This window comes from Elaeis guineensis, chromosome 16, assembly GCF_000442705.2.
Source record: "Elaeis guineensis isolate ETL-2024a chromosome 16, EG11, whole genome shotgun sequence".
NCBI classification, from domain to species: domain Eukaryota; kingdom Viridiplantae; phylum Streptophyta; class Magnoliopsida; order Arecales; family Arecaceae; genus Elaeis; species Elaeis guineensis.
The window spans coordinates 36,395,532-36,417,446 of record NC_026008.2 but is presented as its reverse complement, the minus strand read 5'-3'; the positions used below and the strand labels follow the sequence as shown (position 1 = coordinate 36,417,446).

General features: G+C 47.6%; 1 protein-coding gene across 6 annotated transcripts; it reads left to right on the top strand.

Moving 5' to 3' along the window:
* The first annotated feature begins 900 nt into the window (after positions 1–900).
* On the top strand, positions 901–21,624 carry LOC105059525 (meiotic recombination protein SPO11-2). 6 transcript variants are annotated; one of them, XM_073250040.1, is made up of 11 exons: positions 901–1,100; positions 1,231–1,314; positions 2,355–2,484; positions 2,605–2,742; positions 2,828–2,916; positions 3,152–3,280; positions 3,357–3,451; positions 6,821–6,883; positions 6,964–7,040; positions 7,119–7,246; positions 21,286–21,624. In XM_073250040.1, the coding sequence occupies exons 1-11, from the start codon at positions 1,020–1,022 to the stop codon at positions 21,346–21,348; spliced, it is 1,077 nt and encodes a 358-aa protein (XP_073106141.1). In that variant the 5' UTR covers positions 901–1,019; the 3' UTR covers positions 21,349–21,624. The 6 variants fall into 6 exon arrangements, with proteins under 6 accessions (XP_073106141.1, XP_073106139.1, XP_073106138.1 ...); XM_073250038.1 differs by lacking the exon at positions 21,286–21,624 and adding an exon at positions 20,713–20,992; XM_073250037.1 differs by lacking the exon at positions 21,286–21,624 and adding an exon at positions 20,710–20,992 and having other exon boundaries at positions 902–1,100.
* The last annotated feature ends 291 nt before the right edge of the window (positions 21,625–21,915 follow it).

The window sequence follows — 21,915 nt, the reverse complement described above, 5'->3', positions numbered from 1 at the left end:
ATGTGAGTGAACCAACAACATAAATTAAAGCATTTTACAGCTCTACATAGTTGACTTAGGATCGGTCTGTTAATTTTTCACTCTCTTTATTATACTTATTGTTCTTTTTTGTTTTTCTCTTATATCAATTTTTTTTATTTTTTTTCAATGCTCTTCCTTTTTTCCAGCTCAATACATTTGTATATAAAATGAGGTTTTATATGTGAAAATTATCCAAAGAAAGTTTTTTGAAAACCACAATAGACGAAAGCAATTCGTTGAGGGTGGGATTTGCATCCAAGTCACTGTTGTCTCAACTAATTATCATCCTCTACAAGTTTAACTTAATTTACCATTAATGATATTGATTAAAAATGATGAGCATAAGGTGGAAGTACATAATATTTATTTATTAGGATACATAAAAAAATTCCAACGTTAAGTTGGATTCCAGTCTCCATCATTTTATGCAAGTTGAACATGCAATAGATATAGAACTTTGAGACCCCTCGTATCCAAGGAACATCTACAGAGGATCTATAAATAAATAAATAAAAATAAAAATTTATTAAATTATGAAGGTATACTCTCTTACTTTTTCTGATTTAGTATATAGGCCTACTTGTGTTAGACATTTATTTCTCCTATATTTAAACATGAAATTTCTTATATCAAGATAAAAGTAATATGTAACAATGGAGGAGAGAGGGTGTTACCTAAATTATCTATGAATTCTACTATATAACACGAACTCTTCTAATGCCAATTCAAGGGCAATGTTTCATAATATATGTTTCTATAATTGCGACAAGCCGCTAGGACTCATACTATTGCAAACCTAGCAAGCTTAATCAAAGTACTTATGCTTAATATTTAAGTCGTGTATCGTATAGGTGCATAGAAATTATTAAATGCTCGGTTTAAACCAATCTCTGCAACCTTGCCGACATATTCTTAAAAAAAATTGCCGACGTAAATATGATCTTCCCTCAGGTTCGGGCATTTGGCGGGCACTGAGACGACGCAACTCGAACGCCACCATGGAGCCGGATCTCGTCAAATCCTCCCTCTTCTACGCCGATCAGCGCCTTTGCTCTGCCGAGATCCTCTCACCTTCCGAAGTCTTCGATTCGTTCCTCTCTCAGATTTCTTGTTCTCCCATTCGATTCCGTGCTCTCGAATCCGTACTATTTTATCCTTCCCCGTCTTTCTTGAGATTAATCCTAGCTTCTCCCTTTGAATCGCCTCCAGGTGCGGGCAAGAATCGAAGTCGCCGTCCTCAATTTCCTCAAGATCCTCACTTCCCCGACCCCTGCTGTCGCCACTCTCCCTCTGGTCTCTCCCCTTCTTTAAATCCTCCAAAAAATGATTCTTGTGGTGATGAACGTTGGTAACTTGTAATTTAGTTCAATTGATTGTTTATGGCACTGAATTTTAATGGAATCCTAAGTAAAGCCAGCTTCATGTTGCCAAGTTTAGAGTCTTATAACTCTGGTTTATTGATACTTGTGAAGCCATGAGAAGCTATGTTTACAACGCTAGCGTTACTGCTTTGCTCTTATACGTATCATGAAATGAAACCATGTAACCATGTGTCCATCTTGTAGTTTAAACTTTAAACCATCATTTCCTTGCTAATACCCTCTGGATCAACAGATATTCAATTGCCATCTGAAGCTATTGGCTGTTACATTGGTTTTAATCTCAAGTTCAGATCCCTTAATTCTATTTTCTATATATATCAACTGTGACTGTGTCATGATTTTGAAAACCAGTCAGAAGCTATGGTTATGAGTACCACATCACTCATTGACTCGTTCATTTTGTATAGTATGAAGAAATTGTATTAGTGATATGCTCCATACTATTGATGAACTCTTAAATTGCTTTTAAATGTTTCATTGGCCAGGTGATCCTGTGAACTATTCTAGCTTTCTCATTATTAAAACAATTCATGATTAAAAAATCACATAATTTATTACTAGAAAATTCATGGATTGTGCCTTTATGATGTCAATGTTGTTTTGGCAGAGGCAGTGCTAATATTCTGTTGCTTCTGCTTCCTTTCCATGTTTGTTTTTTATATGAATTGGCAAATATGAATTTTTAGAATTTCACAAATTTTCATCTCTTTTAATTTTAAAATTTCAATTATCTGGAATCTTTCCAAACTTTGAGCTGGATTTTCTGCATTTTTCCCATATTCTAACTCTTACCCTCAGCTGAATAATTCTGGAGGCAAAATTTGTGATTTTGCATGAAATAAATTAATCTTGACATTTCAGCCTACTATACTGTACAATTTTCTCCAGAGTGTTCACCCTCATCATTATTTGAAGCATAATTACCTCACTGTTACCTCATTGGTACAATAGGTTAGTAGGACGTCAGATAACAGTGGGCTACGTCATGGACTGTTGAGTGATGTTTCGTCGGTCTTTCTCTCTCATTCCATTTGTACGAGGTCTCTCACAAGAGCCAATGATGCCAAGGCCTTCATTAGAGGTAATGGAAGCAACATCTGTTCCCCTTCTTGAGTGTCTTTCCTCTTGTTTGCTTCTTATCTAGGCTTTGGTGGGCTTATTTGGTCCCATTGCATGCGCATGCACATGCGTGCACATGTAGTGTGGAAGGTCATGGAAATATGTTTTCAGGTTCTGCATCAGGGAAAGCTAGTCACCCAGAGGGAGCTCTTCTATAAGCTGCTCAGTGACTCACCAGAGTTCTTTACTTCTCAGCGTCAGGTCAACATAACAGTGCAAGGTTATAATTTCTTCCCCTCTCTTAGTGGTTTTTTGTGGTCATGAAATTATGCCTTGGCTGAATTTTGTCAGTTACCCAATTTTAGATGTTGTCGCATTGCTTCGTTGCACTCGACAGAGTCTAGGTATCATGGCATCCAGCAGAGGTGCAATCATTGGGCGCTTATTGTTACAGGTGCAATCCATCTCAAGATAAAAATCTTCACTCTTTTTTTTTTCAGTGAACATAATATGTAAACCCGTTTGTTTGTAAATAGGGGATCATGTCCATCTTTCATAAATGAAAATTTAGTACCAGGAGCCACAATTACTTGAAATGGGCAATGGAATGTGCATATAATTTCTTTTCCTTTTCATTTGCATCATGTGGGTTACATGCTGATTACATTGAAATGAAATATAAAACCAAGGAGCCAGGCGAAGAGATCATTGACTGCTCTGTGCTTGGACAAGCTGGACATGTTATATCTGGAGACTTAAATTTGTTGAGCAAACTGGTTTTTCATTCAGATGCTCGATATATTATCATAGTAGAGAAGGTAACTTAGTATTCCATGGTTTACCTGTGATCTCAATCAATTTCCCCATCCAATTTTGATACTTGGATTTGAATAGGATGCAATTTTTCAAAGGTTGGCTGAAGATCGCCTATTCAATCAGATACCATGTATTCTGATCACAGCTAAAGGATATCCTGACATTGCAACAAGGTAACCAGCAAACGAAACAAAAGCTATAGGTACTTCTATCTTAATGCCTTTTATCTCATTGGAATTTGTTTAAGTTTGCAGTTATGTGCAATGGGGGTAAATAGTACAAATAAAAATTTGGATGTAATATGTATCGAAAGGTTTGAAGAGAGGACCAATGACATGAAAACTTAGGGAAGTTATGGAGAATTGCTGAAAAAGCTTTTATTGACTAGGGATAGACCTTGCTAAGAACAATTTCTCTTTTCTAAACTTCATGCCACATAGATGCGGCAAAACATTTTTGTTATTGTTTCGGTTATAACATTATTAATAATATCGTGAACCATGATAACTTGTTTTTTTAAGCCATATTAATTGCTAGTAGCAGATGACTTAAAATTTTAACTTAAAACAGATGTATTTTCCATGCCTGTAAAAGATGAATGCAAAAACTATGGCCATGAGATATGACTATAACAAATTTTCTTGCATGTGGATTTAATTCTTCAATGCTTATTTTCAGTACATAAAAATGTAAATGCATTTACACTGAGAGATTACAAATGATCCTGCTCATTGATTTTCTTTTTTTTTTTTTTAATTATAACTTGCATTGATGGAATTTTCACTTTCAACTCACTGTCGATAATACATGCTGTGGGAATAATGCTCACAAGTTTGGTAATAGTATTTGGGACGAATAATGTTAATATATTTTATATGTGCCATCAGTTTGCAGGTTGTATTGGATTATTTATTATATATATATAAATATATATTCTGTGAACAGTGCGGAGTATTTAGTATTCAAATTTTGTTTTGTAAAAATATGCTGCCTTTTTGGGCATCACTCATGGTACAGATCTCCATTTAGACATGTAATACTTTCTCCCATGCTGACCTTCCTTTCAAATCTGCTGTTAATAGTTTTAATCCAGATGATGCTAAGAAAACTGGGTTAAATTTAAAGCACAAGATTGATGCTAGAGCCTCCGTCATGAGTAGGATAGATTTGGTCTTTTTATGTAAATTTCCTAGTCCAGCTTATTGTTTGAACTTTGAGCCATTATGTAGTTGGCAATATAGGTTTGATAATTTAAGTTGAGGTATTGTAGTTGAGCTTATCGTATAGATTTTATGGAGGATTCTTGGGATGTTTACTCAAAACCAACCTGTGTCCTTAACAGTCAATAAATCTCATAACCTGATTGTTCAGCATGGACTGAATTGATATTGCGAGAATTGATCATCATGGAACATCAAAATGAAGCGTTATGTTTGGTAAAAACCTCAGAGTCTTAGTCAGAATTTAGGTTGTAGTAGTTAGGTTTAAATGGCTTTTATCTAATAGATGTGCTATGAAGTGATGGGAAAACGTTCAGCACTTACAAATTCAGGGTAGCTTTATATATCTGGAGGGATTTTTGAAGTGATATGGACTATACAAAGTTATTTCTGAAGGAAAACATGGAAACTTATTTGTAAAGATGTCTAACATATGAGGTGAAGTGTACGTCCTAGCCTCTTAAACTGATGCATGAGCTGAATTTATTTTGAAGCAAAAAATCAGACTAATGTCCTTTTTAAAATTCTATTTGCTGCCAGTGAAACATATCTGGTGTGCAAGGAGGCAGCTAAATTGTTTGGAAGCAGATGAACACCTTGGTAACAAACTATTCTTTTATATTAAAGAGGATGTTGCCATCAAACTGTAGGATGATAACTGGAAGTTCACATCATTTAAGAAGGCCTTTTGCCCTTGACAATCGAAGTGTCAAAGTGAATGGTGAGATCAGTACAACAGGTCATGTTGCTAGGCAAAACACCAAGTGGTTTTGTTAAACTCAGTTCTGATTCAGGCCATAAGAAATTTTATGTGAGGATAAGCAGTTTAGTGCATGAAGATGATGATGATCTGGTATTTGCTTTTATTAGACAGATATAAAACTGCATATTGTTGCAACTGATTCACTAAGTTGCTTGGAGCTGCTAAATCGACACATAATGTTGAAATATTCTAGTCCTGTTTGGGTTGGTGAGAATTTCAAACTTTTCATGGGAGGTTCTTGTTGCTAAACCAACTGTTGCATAATTGACACTCTAACTCTGGGTCCATTTGCTGCTTTTGAAGGGATACAAAACTAGCTCTGCTTTGATTTGCTCATGAAAATCATGCTGTTAAAAACAGTGTCTTCCTCATCCATTTCTATCTGCAAGCGCTTCAATCATTCAATGTATTTTTGTTGCTGATTCTATAAGCACCATGTTTTCTAAAATTAAGATAACAATGATGTGGTTTTCATCAAATGGGGATGTTCTCTAGGTTACCTTGTATAAATGGTGCCTACTTGACCTACTTAAGATAGTTATCATTTGGCAAACAACCAATCTAACATATGGATTTCTTGAAAAATATACTTCCTATATGGTTAATCTTGGATTGTTAAGCAAAGGTGGCAATCTTCCAGTCAATGTAAATCACTCGTGTCTCACACTGATCGAAACACCTTCTGAGGTTTTTGGGGGGTGGGGGGAGGGTGTGTGGAACTTCCTCCTAGTGGAAGAAGAGTGCAACTGCTGTGTTATGGCCCATTTCGTATTTCTATATTTTTTCTGAATTGGTATTTTTTTTTCTTGCAGTGGAACTTGCATGAAGCAAAGAAACAGTTTTTCTTCTTCCTATTCTAACCTTTTCTTCTCCTCCAATAAGTTTCGAGGATCAGTTAAATCTTGCTGCTTGCTGCCAATAATGCCTCTGCGTCATTCGGAGTTCATGGACACCTTGTACAATGTCATGATCGGTACATTGTTGATAGAGAATCACGTAGATTGTGATAAACTGAAACATAAGAATGTCAATAATTGCCTATTCTGGTTGTGTCTAGTGTCTAATCAGGGTCCCATCTTGTTTATTGGAATGTGATGGTTAAGCAATGTAGCACAACAAGGGGTTAAACGTAAGCGAGAATTTTCACTACAGGTGGCAAATTGGCATAGAATGGACTGAGAAATAAGCTACTTTGAATCAACCAGATGTGCAAGGCAAGTTATTATTTATCCGTAATTTGGGGCAGGTCTATCACAATTTGGGTCAGAGATGGAGTTTCCAGGACAATGTTGGATGAGTTTCAAATTTTCAATAATCTGGACCATCACATAAGCATCTTGAATTGAATGTTTAGGTGCATGCAAAAGTATGTGTACTTGCATATTTGTATCCGTATGCTGCACTTTCAGCACTCTTTTGTAAGTCAGTAATGTTCTGGGTAATATCATTGCTTAAAAGTCTGAGTTCTAATATTGATAATGTTTGACTTTAATATACAGCATTGATGTTCCCAAATGTTCTACTACTGATTGTTTTTCATGATAATTAATATAAAACAGGTTTATTCTTCACCGGCTAAACCAGAATTTTCCAGACTTGCCAGTTTTGGCATTGGTCGATTGGTGGAACTCCTTGACCTTTGACCACACCATGGGATAGATACCTGACCATTTGAGATATGATAAACTAAAGGTTTTTGCAGGAACCCAGCAGGGCTGGCAATATTATGCACCTATAAGTTTGGAAGCATAACCATGGGTTTGGAATCATACAGATATGGTACGTAGTCCATAGATCATTTTTAATTATATTATACTGATAGGGATGAAATAAGCGGCTATCACTTCTCTCTTGCAGCTTGCAATGTTAAATGGCTTGGATTGCGAGGAGATGATCTGCAGCTTGTACCTCAACATTCATTGGTCCAACTGAAGCCGCGTGATCTACAAATAGCCAGAAGCTTGATGTCATCTAAGTTGCTGCAGGTAGACAATTAATTGCACAGTTCTCTTTAGTGAATATTGTAATCACATTTTACATATGTTTAAAAATAGTATAGGTAAAGGCAGAGCAAATATATATATATATATATATATATATATATATAGAGAGAGAGAGAGAGAGAGAGAGAGAGAGAGAGAGAGTTACAAATTATAAATCTCACATGAAATATCCCAAGCTTCTAATAGTTTACACTCACTGTGCATCCCAACTTGCTGGTTTCCTAATTTGTGTAAAAGTTGGTTGTCTTTTTGTTTTTGTTGTTGCTTTCTACCATGCAGTATGTTCTCTAATTGACTAAGTAGAATACTTAATATGAAGAAGAAAATAATAAAAACTACATGGACTTGATTAATCACTCAAAGAATAAGACCGAAGGCTTAAAGACTAAGTTTTAGTCTTCATTAAGGTCCTAAAATCAGCTTTATATCCTTTTATGTCGAATCCATGAATTTTATTTTGATGCCGATTATGATACTGCCTTGAATGGACAGCAGTTTCCATTACTCCTGCTGGCCTCACTTTAATTGCCTCCTTTCATCCATACTCTTTCTACAGTACCTGCGTTCTTTGAAATCTTTTGATGATAAATTTATTTCTAATTTCTCTTCCGAATTATTGGCATGTCATTAGAACTGAGGTTTTTCTGATATGGTGCACCAAGCAGACATCATATGTACCAATTGGAAATTACTGTAGAGTTTAAGAACCGTAGTGTGGATCTAGAACAGGCTTGAAAGATTTAAACTCCATTGATTAGGCATTCCTAGTATAGTTGTTATAGTCAAGAACCATGCACATCTTTCTTTTAACACTCATCTAACTATAGAATTCATTTATTTTATTGCATTCAGATGTCATCCTTATCATTTTGATGAAATATTCAATAGGAGACTCATACTGTTATGTGCTCTTCAAGTGCTAAGGATTATTTTATTTGCTGTTAAACCATGGAACAACTTCATTAAATTTATCACTGTTTGCACATTTAATCCAGAAACCATGCCATGCGCCTCCCCATACCACATAGCTACATTTTTATTGTTGTGAAGAGTTGAGAAGATAAAGTCTCTTCCAAGTTGTATTTTTTTTTCCATTTTACATAGATTAGTCTTTTCAAGATCTTACTCAAATTTCATAAAAGCAAACTACATATTCCAGAGTTTCCTAACCCTCTGTCAAATTCAGTCCCTTTTCATACAAAGTGCTTCACACTTTAATGACAGGGTGAGCATATTTCTCAAGTAGTGTGTTGGTACACACATGAACTGTTCCTACTGAAAGCAGCATTCATGTATTTTTATTGACTCTTTAACTCGATGAATTTTCCCTTCGATCAAGCTTTTTGTTGGTCTTGTGGATCGGCTTCTTACTCTGGTACTCATAGATCTCTAGTATGATCCACTGCTTCTGATTGAACTCATTGCCCCACCTAAAAACCTATACCCCAGTGTCCTGATCTTATGGTGCAAAGGGTTATTTTGTTGTTGTTGCTGTTTTGTCTGTGTCATTGTTTTTGGTTTAATCTCATGGAGTTGGTATAGCATGGTGACTGCATAACGCTTTCCTTGAGCCATCACTTTGCTCGATTAGAAAGTTAAGGGAGAGCGTACAACAGAGATAGGCAGCAACAGCCTCTCTGAAAGGGAGAGATGGGGGTTGGTTGCGCAATGCCAGATTGCAAACGTATCATTGGGGGATACCCACCGACCGACCGACCGACTGCCGGAAGGACCGACCGACTGACGGCCCGACCGACCGACCGATGGCCCGACCGACCGACTGACGGCCCGACCGACTGACGGCCCGACCGACCGACCGACGGCCGGACCGACCGATTGGCGGTCGGAGCGACCGACTGACGGATGCCATCACCGGCTACTTATCGGCTCACGACCGACTGAGGATATGTCGAACGCACCTTTCCCGACCGACTGAACCCAGAGGTCCGATGACCGACTCACGAAAGACTCGCCGACCAACGGAGGGGCCCGACGCCACCCAGCTGGCCACCGACTTAGGGTCGGTCGGCTCCTCCAATCGCCGTACAGCCGCCAGACCTTGTCAGCTCTGACAGCAACATGCGGCACGGCTACCTAGGGGCATTGTCCTACCGAGGGCATTGTCAACCCTGGTGATTTGACAGCCACACGGCGACATGACACTTTCACGGCGACTCTGACAGTCTACAGTGAGTTGATAGTTCCTCACTTATCTGCGCCATTAATGACGGCGCCATACCGTGCTCCACTATATAAATCGGGGAAGGCAACAGTGCAAGGGATCCGCTCCATCGCTCCCACTTCTCGACTTCGAAACCACAGGCTCGCTCCTCTCTCCCTCTCTCCCTCTCGATCGAGCTCTCTGTCTTCATTTCACTGTTGCCCAGTCACCTCTCTGACTTGACCGTCGGAGGGTCCCCGCCGGAGCCGCCTCCGGTCAGTGCGGACTTCTCGTTTTTGCAGGTGCACGCTCCCCGGCGATCGGGCGACGAGGCGATTGGCCGCAACAGATTGGCGCGCCAGGAAGGGGGACAGCATGACAAAGACAAGAGCTCAACGATCGAGAATCACCGGATCGGCGAGGCGCTCTTCCCGTCGGGAAGAGGCCTCCCCGCCACCGCCGACGGCAGAGCCCAGCTCTCCACACCCCGCGGTGACCACGGAGGCGCAGATTGCGGCCATCGTACGGCAGATGACCATACTGACGGACGCAGTCAAAAGCCTCCAGCAGCAACCGACGGCCCGTCCGATGCCCTCCAGGAGCAGCCGCCGACGACCGCGCCGATCCCCGTCGCCTCCATGCGAGCGCCCCCAACAGTGCTCCCACGGAGAAGAGGAGGGACGACCATGGCGCGACGACCGACGGTCCCAACAGCCCTCTCCTTCTCCGTTGGAACGGGCAAGGAAGGAGAAACGGCCGCGCACGCCGTCGGCCTCCCTCTCAGAATCTTCCGGAGACTCCACTCCCCGGGTCTCCCAGCATCGACGGGCGGACAACTACGAGCGCCGGTTCGAGGAAATCGACCGCCGACTCGCCCAATTGCAGATGGACGGCCAGAAGTCTTCGAATGACGTCGACTTCCAGACCGCCCAACCTCTCTCCCGACTGGTCCTCGACGAGCCGATTCCCAGTCGGTTCAAAATGCCGCACGTGGAGCCATACGACGGCTCCACCGACCCAGTCGACCACCTTGAGAGCTATAAAGCTCTCATGACGATCCAAGGGGCAACCGACGCTCTTTTTTGCATCGGCTTCCCCGCTACGCTCCGCAAGACTGCCAGGGCCTGGTACTCCGGCCTCCGGTCGGGAAGTATCCACTCCTTCGGGTAGCTCGAGCACTCGTTCGTGGCCCATTTCAGTACCAGCCGAAAGCCGCCGCGAACGTCGGACAGCCTTTTCTCCCTCAAGCAGGGGGAAAATGAGACGCTCCGACACTTCGTGGCGCGATTCAACACGGCCACGCTCGAGGTCCGGGACCTCAACGAAGACATGGCTGTCTCAGCCATGAAGCGGGGCCTGAGGGCGTCCCGATTCACCTATTCTCTGGACAAGACCCTCCCCCGGACATATGCCGAGCTACTGGAGCGCGCATACAAGTATATGCGCGCGGACGAAGGAGCGTCCGACCGATGCTTGGCCGAGCCCAGAGGCCCGAAAGAGAAGCGGAGGAAAGGTCGGGAGCCCACCGAACCAAGTAGGCCCCCGACCGATAGTCGGGTCTCGCCACCCCGACGGATCCGAAAATCACCCCGGCAACAGACTCCGAGGCCGGCGCGCCCCAGGTATGACTCCTACACTCCTCTCTCCGCTCCCCGTGCGCAGATCCTAATGGAGATCGAGGGGGAAGAATACCTGCGACGGCCTCCGCCTCTGAAGGCAAAAGGCCTCGATCGTCGGAAGTACTGCCGATTTCACCGAAGCCACGGCCATGACACCGAGCGGTGCATCCAGCTGAAGGATGAGATCGAAGCTCTCATCCACCGGGGGTATCTCGGCAAATTTCGGAAGGGTCCGCCGACCCAACCAGTTGCCGATCGACGACCCCAGCCGACTGAAGAAGCGACAAACAATCAGCCGACGGCCGGAGTCATCAACATGATCTCCAAGCGGCTGGGCCCGGAGACGTCTGCAGGAGGGGAGCCGACGAAAAAGCCGCGCTCGGACGACGTAATCACCTTTACGGAGGACGACGTTCGGGGCATCCAAACTCCCCACGACGACGCTGTTGTTGTGTCGGCAACAATAGCCAATTATGATGTAAAACGAATTTTTGTTGATAATGGAAGTTCAACGAATGTTTTGTTTTACTCGACCTTCTCCCGAATGCAACTGTCAACTGACCAACTTAAGAGGGTCTCTGTGCCCCTGATCGGCTTTGCCGGAGACGCTGTCATGACAGAGGGAGAAATTACCCTGCCCGTGACGGCCGGCACCGAACCACGGCAAAGCACGGTCCACCTAACTTTCGCGGTCGTCCAAGTTCCTTCGGCCTACAACGCCATACTCGGACGGCCCGGATTGAACGCCCTCAAGGCGATCGTCTCGACGTACCATCTCCTTGTTCGGTTTCCGACTAAAAATGGAATCGGAGAGATGCGCGGAGATCAACAACTCGCCCGACGATGCTTCCAAATCTCCGCTCGAGACGACGAGTCGAAGGGCTCCCTGACAATCGACAAGCTGGACCAGCGGGAGGAGGAAGAACGAGGTTCGCCGGCCGAGTAGCTCGAGGCGATCCCGATAGGAGAAAATCCCGACAGGAAAGTTTGGGTCGGGTCCCAACTGCCCGACACCGAACGACGCCGACTGACGGAGCTGCTGACGGCCAATGCCGACATATTTGCTTGGTCGGCAGCAGATATGTCGGGCATCCCCCCAGAAACCATAACCCACCGACTCAACATCGACCCGACGATGAGACCGGTGAGGCAGAAGAAAAGGTCCTTCGCTCCAGAAAGGCAGAGGGCCATCGACGAAGAAGTGGACAAGCTACTCGAAGCAGGCTTCATCCGAGAATCCACGTATCCCGATTGGCTCGCCAATGTTGTCATGGTCAAAAAAGCCAACGGGAAGTGGAGGATCTGCATCGACTACACCGATCTCAACCGAGCCTGCCCAAAAGATAGCTTTCCGCTTCCCAAGATCGACCAGCTGGTGGATGCGACATCCGGATTTCGACTGCTCAACTTCATGGATGCTTTCGTCAGGTACAACCAGATCCGGATGGCGCCTGAAGATGAGGAGCACACCGCGTTCGTGACTCCCAAGGGCCTCTACTGTTATCGGGTGATGCCCTTCGGACTGAAGAACGCCGGCGCCACCTACCAGCGACTTGTCAATAAGGTCTTCAAAGACCAGATCGGGCGCAACATGGAGGTGTACGTGGACGACATGCTGGTGAAGAGCATGCAGATCCCGGACCATGTTCAGGATCTCGAGGAGACCTTCCGCACCCTTCGACGACACCGAATGAAGCTCAACCCGACCAAGTACGCTTTTGGGGTGACCTCAGGGAAGTTCCTCGGATTCTTCGTTTCTCAGAGAGGGATTGAGGCCAACCCCGAGAAAATAAAGACAATCCTCGACATGCGTCATCCGAACACCAAGAAGGAGGTCCAACAGCTGAACGGAAAAATCGTTGCTCTCAGCCGATTTATTTCTCGATCAACTGAAAGGTGCCTCCCGTTTTTCAAAACTCTGCGCCACGCGAATAGTTTTTCTTGGTCGGATGAGTGCCAACAGGCCTTCGAAGACCTGAAAAAGTACTTGACTTCCCCGCCGCTGCTCGTAAAGCCGCAGGTCGGGGAAACCTTGTATCTCTACTTGGCCACATCTTCTGAGGCGATCAGTTCGGTGCTCGTTCGAGAAAACGAGTGCCGAACCCATCAGCCTATCTACTACACCAGCAAGGTGCTCCACGGTGCCGAAGCAAGGTATTCGGAGACGGAAAAGATGATTTTTGCCCTGACCGTCTCCGCGCAACGACTCCGTCCATACTTCCAGGCCCACGCCATAGTGGTGCTCACCAACCAGCCCCTGAGGGCGATACTGCGCCGACCCGACACATCTGGACGACTCGCGAAGTGGGCGATGAAGCTTAGCGAGTTCGACATTCAGTACCGACCAAGGCCTGCCCTGAAAGCTCAGGTCTTAGCCGACTTCATCGCCGAATGCCCGACAACCGACCAAGGGTCGGGAGCTGAAGACCCAGGACGAGATGCGGTCTCTGAGCCAGACCCGATCTCCACCTGGGTACTCCACATCGACGGAGCCTCAAGCGCTTAGGGAAGCGGGGCCGAGCTCCTGCTCACGAATTCGGATGGGGTGGTCACCGAGTACGCCCTTCGGTTCGACTTCAAGGCCTCCAACAACCAAGCCGAATATGAGGCACTCCTCGGTGGCTTGAGGATGGCGAAAGAACTGGGCGTCGACAGCCTCCGGGCTTTCTCCGACTCTCAGCTAATCGTGGGGCAGGTCAAGGGCGAATTCGAGGCGCGAGATCCGACCATGGTCAAGTACCTTCAGAAAGTGAAGGACCTCGTGGCGCGCCTCAAGTATTTCAAAATTTCCCACATCCCAAGGTCGGAGAACGCCCGTGCCGACGCACTCTCCAGACTGGCGACTTCGGCCTTCGACTCCTTGGGTCGGACGTTCGTGGAGAACCTCGAGCAGCCGAGCATCGATCGGGTCGAAGAAGTACAGCAGCTAACATCCGAACCAAGTTGGATGGACCCGATCGTCCGGTATCTGACCGAAGGGATCAGCCCCGAAGATCCTACGGAGGCCAAGCGACTCCGATGGTCGGCCTCGCAATATGTCATCATGGACGGCCGACTCTACAAGAGGTCGTTCTCCTTTCCCCTGCTTAGGTGTTTGGGACCGACCGACGCCGACTACGCTCTCCGAGAGGTTCACGAAGGAATTTGCGGAAACCACTTGGGGGGCAAGTCCCTGGCCTACAAGGTCCTGCGACAAGGTTACTACTGGCCTACCATGAAGAAGGATGCGGCCGAGTTGGTCCGGAGGTGCGAGCCATGTCAAAAGCACGCCAACATTCAACACCAACCGGCCAGCCAAATTGCCCCTATTGTCGCTCCGTGGCCCTTCGCCCAGTGGGGGGTCGACATTCTCGATCCTTTTCCACCAGCGTTGGGTCAGAGGAAGTTCATCGTTGTCGCCATCGACTACTTCACCAAGTGGGTGGAGGCCGAACCATTGGCGCAGATCACCGAGCGGAAGATGGAGGACTTTATCCAGAAATCCGTCATCTTCAGGTTCGGATTGCCGCACACCATCATCACCGACAACGGACGGCAATTCGACAACCAGGATTTCAGAGACTTCTGCGCCAGGTTCCACATCAGGCACCGATTGACTTCGGTCGGGCACCCCCAGTCCAACGGCGAGGTCGAGGTGACCAACCGAACCTTGCTCCACGGACTCAAGACCCGACTAAACGAAGCCAAAGGTCTCTGGGTCGACGAGCTGGACTCCGTTCTGTGGGCTTACCGAACGACCACCCGCATTCCGACCGGGGAATCGCCTTTCAGTTTGGCCTATGGAACGGAGGCCATGATCCCGCTCGAGATTGGCCTGCCATCTTCGAGGGTCGAGCGGTACCAAGAGCCGGACAACTCCGAGAGTCGGAGGGCCGACCTAGACCTCCTCCCCGAACTACGAGATGAGGCCCAAATTCGCATGGCTTCGTACCGACAGAGGGTCGCTCGGTATTACAACGCCAAGGTCAGACCGAAGCTTTTCAGGCCTGGCGACTTGGTCTTGAGGAAGGCAGAAGTGTCGAAGCCCTTGGACCAAGGGAAGCTGGCCCCCAATTGGGAAGGACCCTACAAGGTAGCAGACACCTACAGTCCGAGAGCCTACCGACTAGAGACCCTTGAGGGGAAACCCATTCCCCGAACTTGGAACGCCGACAACTTGAAGCTGTATTACCAGTGAACTTTGTAATTCAATAGTCGGAATACAAATTCAGTTTGAAAGTTCGGAGTTTTAACTCTTCGACTAATGATCGGTGCTCATCAAGGTCAAGCCCCGACGTGACGATGTGGACTTAGTGTCCTCTTGGAACCAACGGCCTTATCGCCGGTGATCCATCGGACTCCTGCGAGGACCGACTCATCTACATGGTCGGGAGTTGACACTCCTTCGACGATCGACGATCGACGATGCATCGGACCCTTACAAGGACCGATGAACTCCTACTGACGGGAGTTGACACTCCTTCGACGATGCGTCGGACCCTTACAAGGACTGAGAACTCTTATTGACGGGAGTTGACACTCCTTCGACGATACTGCGTCGGACCCTTACAAGGACCGATGAACCCTTATTGACGGGAGTTGACACTCCTTCGATGATGCATCGGATCCTTACAAGGACCGATGAACTCTTATTGACGGGAGTTGACACTCCTTCGACGATACTGCGTCGGACCCTTACAAGGACCGATGAACCCTTATTGACGGGAGTTGACACTCCTTCGACGATGCATCGGACCCTTACAAGGACCGATGAACTCTTATTGACGGGAGTTGACACTCCTTCGACGATGCGTCGGACCCTTACAAGAACCGATGAACCCTTATGGACGGGAGTTAATACTCCTTCTACGGTCGAACTTTCGGGCCAAACCATCGGCCGACAAACCGATCGGGCCCCGACCAAAGAGAGGCGAAAAGCCTACGCGACTGACGTCGCGACTTCCGACCAGGCTACGGCCGGTCGAGGGATATTCGGCTTACCACCGTCTATCGCACAATGCGACCTTAGTCGCATCCACGACTTGCCGACCGACCTACGGTCGGTTGGACGACATTCGGCTTGCTACCGTATGTCGAAAGATACAAAACGAATACCCGACGCAAGAGCAATGGGATCCGACTTATTGTCGTTCCCCCGACACTGCACCGGACGACATTCGACTGAACGCGTCTATGGAAGCCCGACTACCGAACCTTTACCAGGTTCGGTCGGCTCCCGACTCAACAAGACGCGCCCGACTGATGAGCTCGACTATCAGAAGCCGACCCAAAGTCGGGACTTACCCTTCCTTCGTAGCGGCACGAGTTGCCGAACGTCCTACCGACTTATGTGAGTTAGCGACTTACACAAGTTAATGACTCACTAAGGCATTCAACTGGAAGAAGGAGACAAAGGGAAAACAGAAGAAATTTTCATTCAAAATTTCCATTCAAAAAGTACAAAGTTGGGTCAAAGTCCGATTACATGTATTTCAAAAAACAGAAAAGCAGAGGAAAGTCGGTATGGCCCGATCACCCATCTGAGTCGATCTCCTCGACCGATGGGAGATCGGGGATGATTGGTGTGTCGGCCACGAGCGAAGTCGGGTCGACGGCTGAGGCCGGTCCTTCGGTCGGCGGGGGACTGGCAGTCGGTGCCGCTTCCTCCGGGATGACTTCCTCCGCAGCAACTACGCCTCCCGACGGCTGGTCGGCCATCTCCTCGGTGGCTTCCTCCTCGGCCCCCGGTGGGACGATGCTGCTAAGGTCAAGCTCCGGATACAAGGCCCGGACTGCCTCCCGACCGTCCTCGTACCCCACCCGGTACGAGGCGAAACCCGACTCAAGCATCTCCTCCCGATATTGGTCGGAGACCCTGAAGTCTTCAACCGCCCGGTCGGCCGCCTCCCTCGCCGACCTTGCCTCTTCCTCTGCCCGACCGAGCGACTCCTTCGCCGACTCCGCCTCCGCCTTTGCTACGTCGGCGTCGGCTTGGGCGATCGAGAGCTCCTCTTCGGCCTTGGCGAGCTTCTCCAGACTCACCCGAAGCTGCTCGCGCTCGCCTTGGAGTTCGACGGTGGCGCCGTCCCGTCCGTGCCGAAGATGACGCACGGCCCGACCCTTATGTCTGGCCTCCTTCTTGGCCGACCTAAGTTCGGACCCAAGCCGGGAGACCTCGTCTACTAACTTGGCCTCCCGGTCGGCCGATTGCTGAAGGTGGTCGGCCAACATCGCCCTCTCGGCTTCGGCCGCCGCCGACCTCTCCTTATAAGCGGCCCAGACATTGCCGAACCTCCGGTACCCGGCCTCCAGTTCCGACATTGTATAGATCAGCTGCCGATCGCAAATGCTTCGTCAGGATCACATAACAAGAAAAATTTCTAAGGAAAAGAGAAGGTGATGCGGAGCTTACCTCGACCATAGTCGGATAGAACCTGGACAGCATCTCGGTTACCTGTCGAGATCTCAGCGACTCAACGTCGGCCGGAAGAAGAATCCCCTGGCACAACCTCCTCGCCAGGTTGTGGTCGGCCAACGCCGACGCGCCTTCGGGGTACTGTGCGCTGGGCGGCACGGATCGGCTCCCCGACCTTGTCTCGTCCGCGGGCTCCATCGGGGCTTTCCCTCGATCAGCTGCCCCGACCGACGGGACCGGCAGCGAGGGGATGCTCGAAGTGGAACCAGCACCCCCCGCTGCGGCCACAGACGCCGCCGGATGATGTTCGGTTTCCCGAACTACATCCGGCTCCACCGCCTCCGGTGATGCCGCCGACGTTCCTTCGGCCGCTTCACCCATCGGCCTCTCCTCCGAACGCGTCGCCGGAGCCGCGAGCGCGATGACGGGCTCGGATTGATCGGTCACCGACGCTTCGATGACCGGCGCCGCTGGAGCAGGCTTCTTCGGGGGGCGCGAAGGTCCGGCCCCCGACGCTGGCCTCTTCCTCGTCGCGAACTGCCGTATCTCCGCGTCTGTCGGCCGCATTCTTGGAGGTGTCCCTGCAATACCGACAAAGGTGTTAGCTAAAGGACCGGACTAAGGGTCGGATGAAAAGGAGACCGGAAAATCGGACGATACCTAGTCGGGGGACCAAGCTCAAGCCGGCGTCATAGAGAGCTTGTTTGGTAACAAGCTCCCTCTGCTTCGGGACCGACATATCTTTTAGTCGGTGGAAGTCCTCCCGGTCGTCCGCTTCCACCCGACTGTTGTCATTAGCTTCGGTTCGGGGCACGCCCCAGTGAGAAGGAAAGCCCCAAGAAGACGGAGAAGAAACAAAGAAGAATTGGTTCTTCCACCCATGAATGGACGATGGAAGACCGGTGATGAAGGAAAGACTCTTTCGGGGGTTGAAGAGCCACCACCCTCGGGCTTTAGGGTGGGGTCGGAGCACAAAGAAGGCTCGGAAGAGAGAAATGCGAGGGTTGGTCGGCAAAAGCTGACACAACAAAGCAAAACTGATGATAAGACGGACTGAGTTCGGCGCTAGTTGCGCCGGACATAGTCCGTAATAGTTCAGAAGATTTCGGACGAACTTCGGAATCGGGAGCCGAAGATCTGCGCGGAGGTCCTCGACATAAAGCGCCAGCTGACCAGGCGGAGGGCTGTTAACCCGACTGCTGGCCCCTGGGGCAGACAGTTGAAACTGCTCCGGGATGCAGTATTGCTCCCGAAGCCGATCAACATTCGGCCCCGAAAGCGAGGAAGTCTCATCTTCCGGAGTCGAGCGGGAGTCGTCAGTCGGGTTCCCCGACCGAGCTCCCTGAGTCGGATTCCTGGCCATTGCACCGGAACCGAATGAGGAAGAAACAGAGAAGAAGAAGAAACGGAGGAGAAGAAGAAGGTGAGGAGGACGAAGGGGAGACCACGAACCGGAGGAGCTCTTCTGGAAGCAAGAAAGCTCTGCCCGCGACGACTGAGAAATCGCTCGGACAGAGTTTCGGCAGCAAAATGGCAGTGGTGGGGTCTTGGGTCCGAGGGGTCCTATATATATAGGCCCGACCGACGGCCAAGATGACTCCGCGCCGACCGAAGCTCCATGGATGCGCGACACGTGGCGACCTCCGAGTGGCTGAAGATTCGGCGCGCCCCGTCCCGGGACGGCCGCACCGCCCATATTAAATGTGGGGGGCGCCGGCCAACCACCTTCGACACGCGGCACGCGGGGACGCGGTTTCGCATTTATGCGCCCGCGCCGATTCGCGTTCCCGATGGGACGCCTGACAGCGCCCCACACTCCCGCGATCGGCGCCGGATATTCGGTCGTCTGACACCGTATCGTCCGACGCCCGATCTCCTGACACCGACGTAACGTCTGACGACGACAAGACACGACGTCTGACACCTGACGCCGACGTGACTTCTGACACTGACTAGATGTCCAGATCGCTTGGCATTTATGAGGCGTCTGACATCGGATCAGCCGGCGGTACGGTCGGATCTGTGCATACGACAACCCCACTCCTAGTCGCCTAGGATTGCTGCCCGAGTAAGAGCATCGACCAGCTCACCATCCGACTTAGGAGTGGAGGGGGGCAACTGTTGGGGGATACCCACCGACCGACCGACCGACTGCCGGAAGGACCGACCGACTGACGGCCCGACCGACCGACTGACGGCCCGACCGATCGACCGACGGCCGGACCGACCGATTGGCGGTCGGAGCGACCGACTGACGGATGCCATCACCGGCTACTTATCGGCTCACGACCGACTGAGGATATGTCGGACGCACCTTTCCCGACCGACTGAACCCAGAGGTCCGATGACCGACTCACGAAAGACTCGCCGACCAACGGAGGGGCCCGACGCCATCCAGTTGGCCACCGACTTAGGGTCGGTCGGCTCCTCCAATCGCCGTACAGCCGCCAGACCTTGTCAGCTCTGACAGCAACATGCGGCACGGCTACCTAGGGGCATTGTCCCGTCGAGGGCATTGTCAACCCTGGTGATTTGACAGCCACACGGCGACATGACACTTTCACGGTGACTCTGACAGTCTATAGTGAGTTGACAGTTCCTCACTTGTCTGCGCCATTAATGACGGCGCCATACCGTGCTCCACTATATAAACCGGGGAAGGCAACAGTGCAAGGGATCCGCTCCATCGCTCCTACTTCTCGACTTCGAAACCACAGACTCGCTCCTCTCTCCCTCTCTCCCTCTCGATCGAGCTCTCTGTCTTCATTTCATTGTTGCCCAGTCACCTCTCTGACTTGACCGTCGGAGGGTCCCCGCCAGAGCCGCCTCCGGTCAGTGCGGACTTCTCGTTTTTGTAGGTGCACGCTCCCCGACGATCGGGCGACGAGGCGATTGGCCGCAACACGTATAACTATCTGATTAAAAGAATGGTAAACTGCAAATATATTTGCAGCAATCACAATGCTACATCATCGTAAGTAATAAACCTCAATGTAAACCTTACCTTTTAGATGTATTTTATGTTCCAACACTGTAACATTTTTTTCTCAAAATACAATGTCCTATATATTTTGGTTTTAAAATATGAGATATATTCGATGAATTTCTAAATATTCTTTAATTTCAATGGAAAATTCCTTCTAAGTTAGCACAGCTACCGTTGCCAGTAACTCACAAGAAATCTTATGACATGATAATATTTCAGATGTTGCTGCAGCTGATTTTAAAAGCTAAAATTGATTTTAATGACAATAATTTGTTTATTTTGAAGGAGACCTATGCAGCAGAGTTGACAATAATGGTTGAGATAGGCCACAAGGTGGAAATTGAGGCTCTATACTGCCATGGTTTTGATTTCTTGGGGAAATATATTGCAGGGAAGATTGTACAAGCCGATTACATTTGATGGAACTATACTAATTTGCGGTTATCTTTTAAATTTCATGGCATCAGAATGCACTGTTCTTTTCTCTTTTTGACTTGAATATGGTTGAATATATAAAGTCCATTTCAGAATTTAACATCGAGAAGAGGAATCAATTGCATATCGGTTAGATGATGGATCTTCGAAACTAGGCAAGATAATAATATTATATGGTAAACACATTGTCAGAATTTTAATTGCTTTCAGTGCATGTAAGGTGCTTTTACCCTATTTCCTATTAAAGTTTCTTTTGTTCTCAAAGTCGACTCTGTTGTGAGAGGTACACCTCCTATCTTGTGCTCTTGTCATTGCCAGCCGTGAATCGTGATAGAGAAAATTATTTAGCTTTATTTTCTAACCCTTAAATATTTTTCATCATTACTTAAATATGGCATAATGCTGTGTCCCTTTGATGATTGGAAGTTGAGAAGGATGTTGTGGATGATGTCACAATACCGAGTAACATCATCAACGGGAAACAATTAGCTGAAAAGCAGTCGATGATATCGGACCTACAGGTAAAGGCCGTCCTCGAATGTTTAAGCAAAAGAAGGCTTGAGACACATGGGTTGCTGCAAGGCATTTTTCAAAGCTTAATGCTATATCACTGTACCAACTTCAGGATAGCTTGAGCAAGTAGACTTCCCAGAATTATTCTTACATTGTATTAGAAGACCTTATGAGCATTTGCTTAATATTAAAACTGTTAGATGTATATTCTAGAAGCTAATATGGCTGATACATTGTAATTAATGTAGGACGTAATTTTGTACTTAATATATTGATATGATCAATAAAAAGATAAATTCTTTTTCATTCAAGTGTAATATATTTTTGAATCATTTATAGAATTAGTTTCGATACATATTCTCAAAGTGTTGAGAATTAGAGATATGTATTTAATTCCTAAATGCTTTCGGTCATAGGATCATCATGAGGATGGTGATAGATCCGGATAGACTGGCGCACAAATCATTTTCTTCGGGATAGATGGGTCTCTAATCTACTGTGTAGAGACACATGACGACAAGTGTGGATGGTTGTTAGAGAACA

Excerpts from the sequence above, each read along its gene's own strand:
- LOC105059525 (XM_073250037.1), top strand. The coding sequence starts at position 1,020 with ATGGAGCCGGATCTCGTCAAATCCTCCCTCTTCTACGCCGATCAGCGC. Across the intron at positions 2,743-2,827 it reads GGTCAACATAACAGTGCAAG|ATGTTGTCGCATTGCTTCGT; the intron begins GTTATAATTTCT and ends ACCCAATTTTAG. Across the intron at positions 6,884-6,963 it reads GTTTTGGCATTGGTCGATTG|GAACCCAGCAGGGCTGGCAA; the intron begins GTGGAACTCCTT and ends AGGTTTTTGCAG.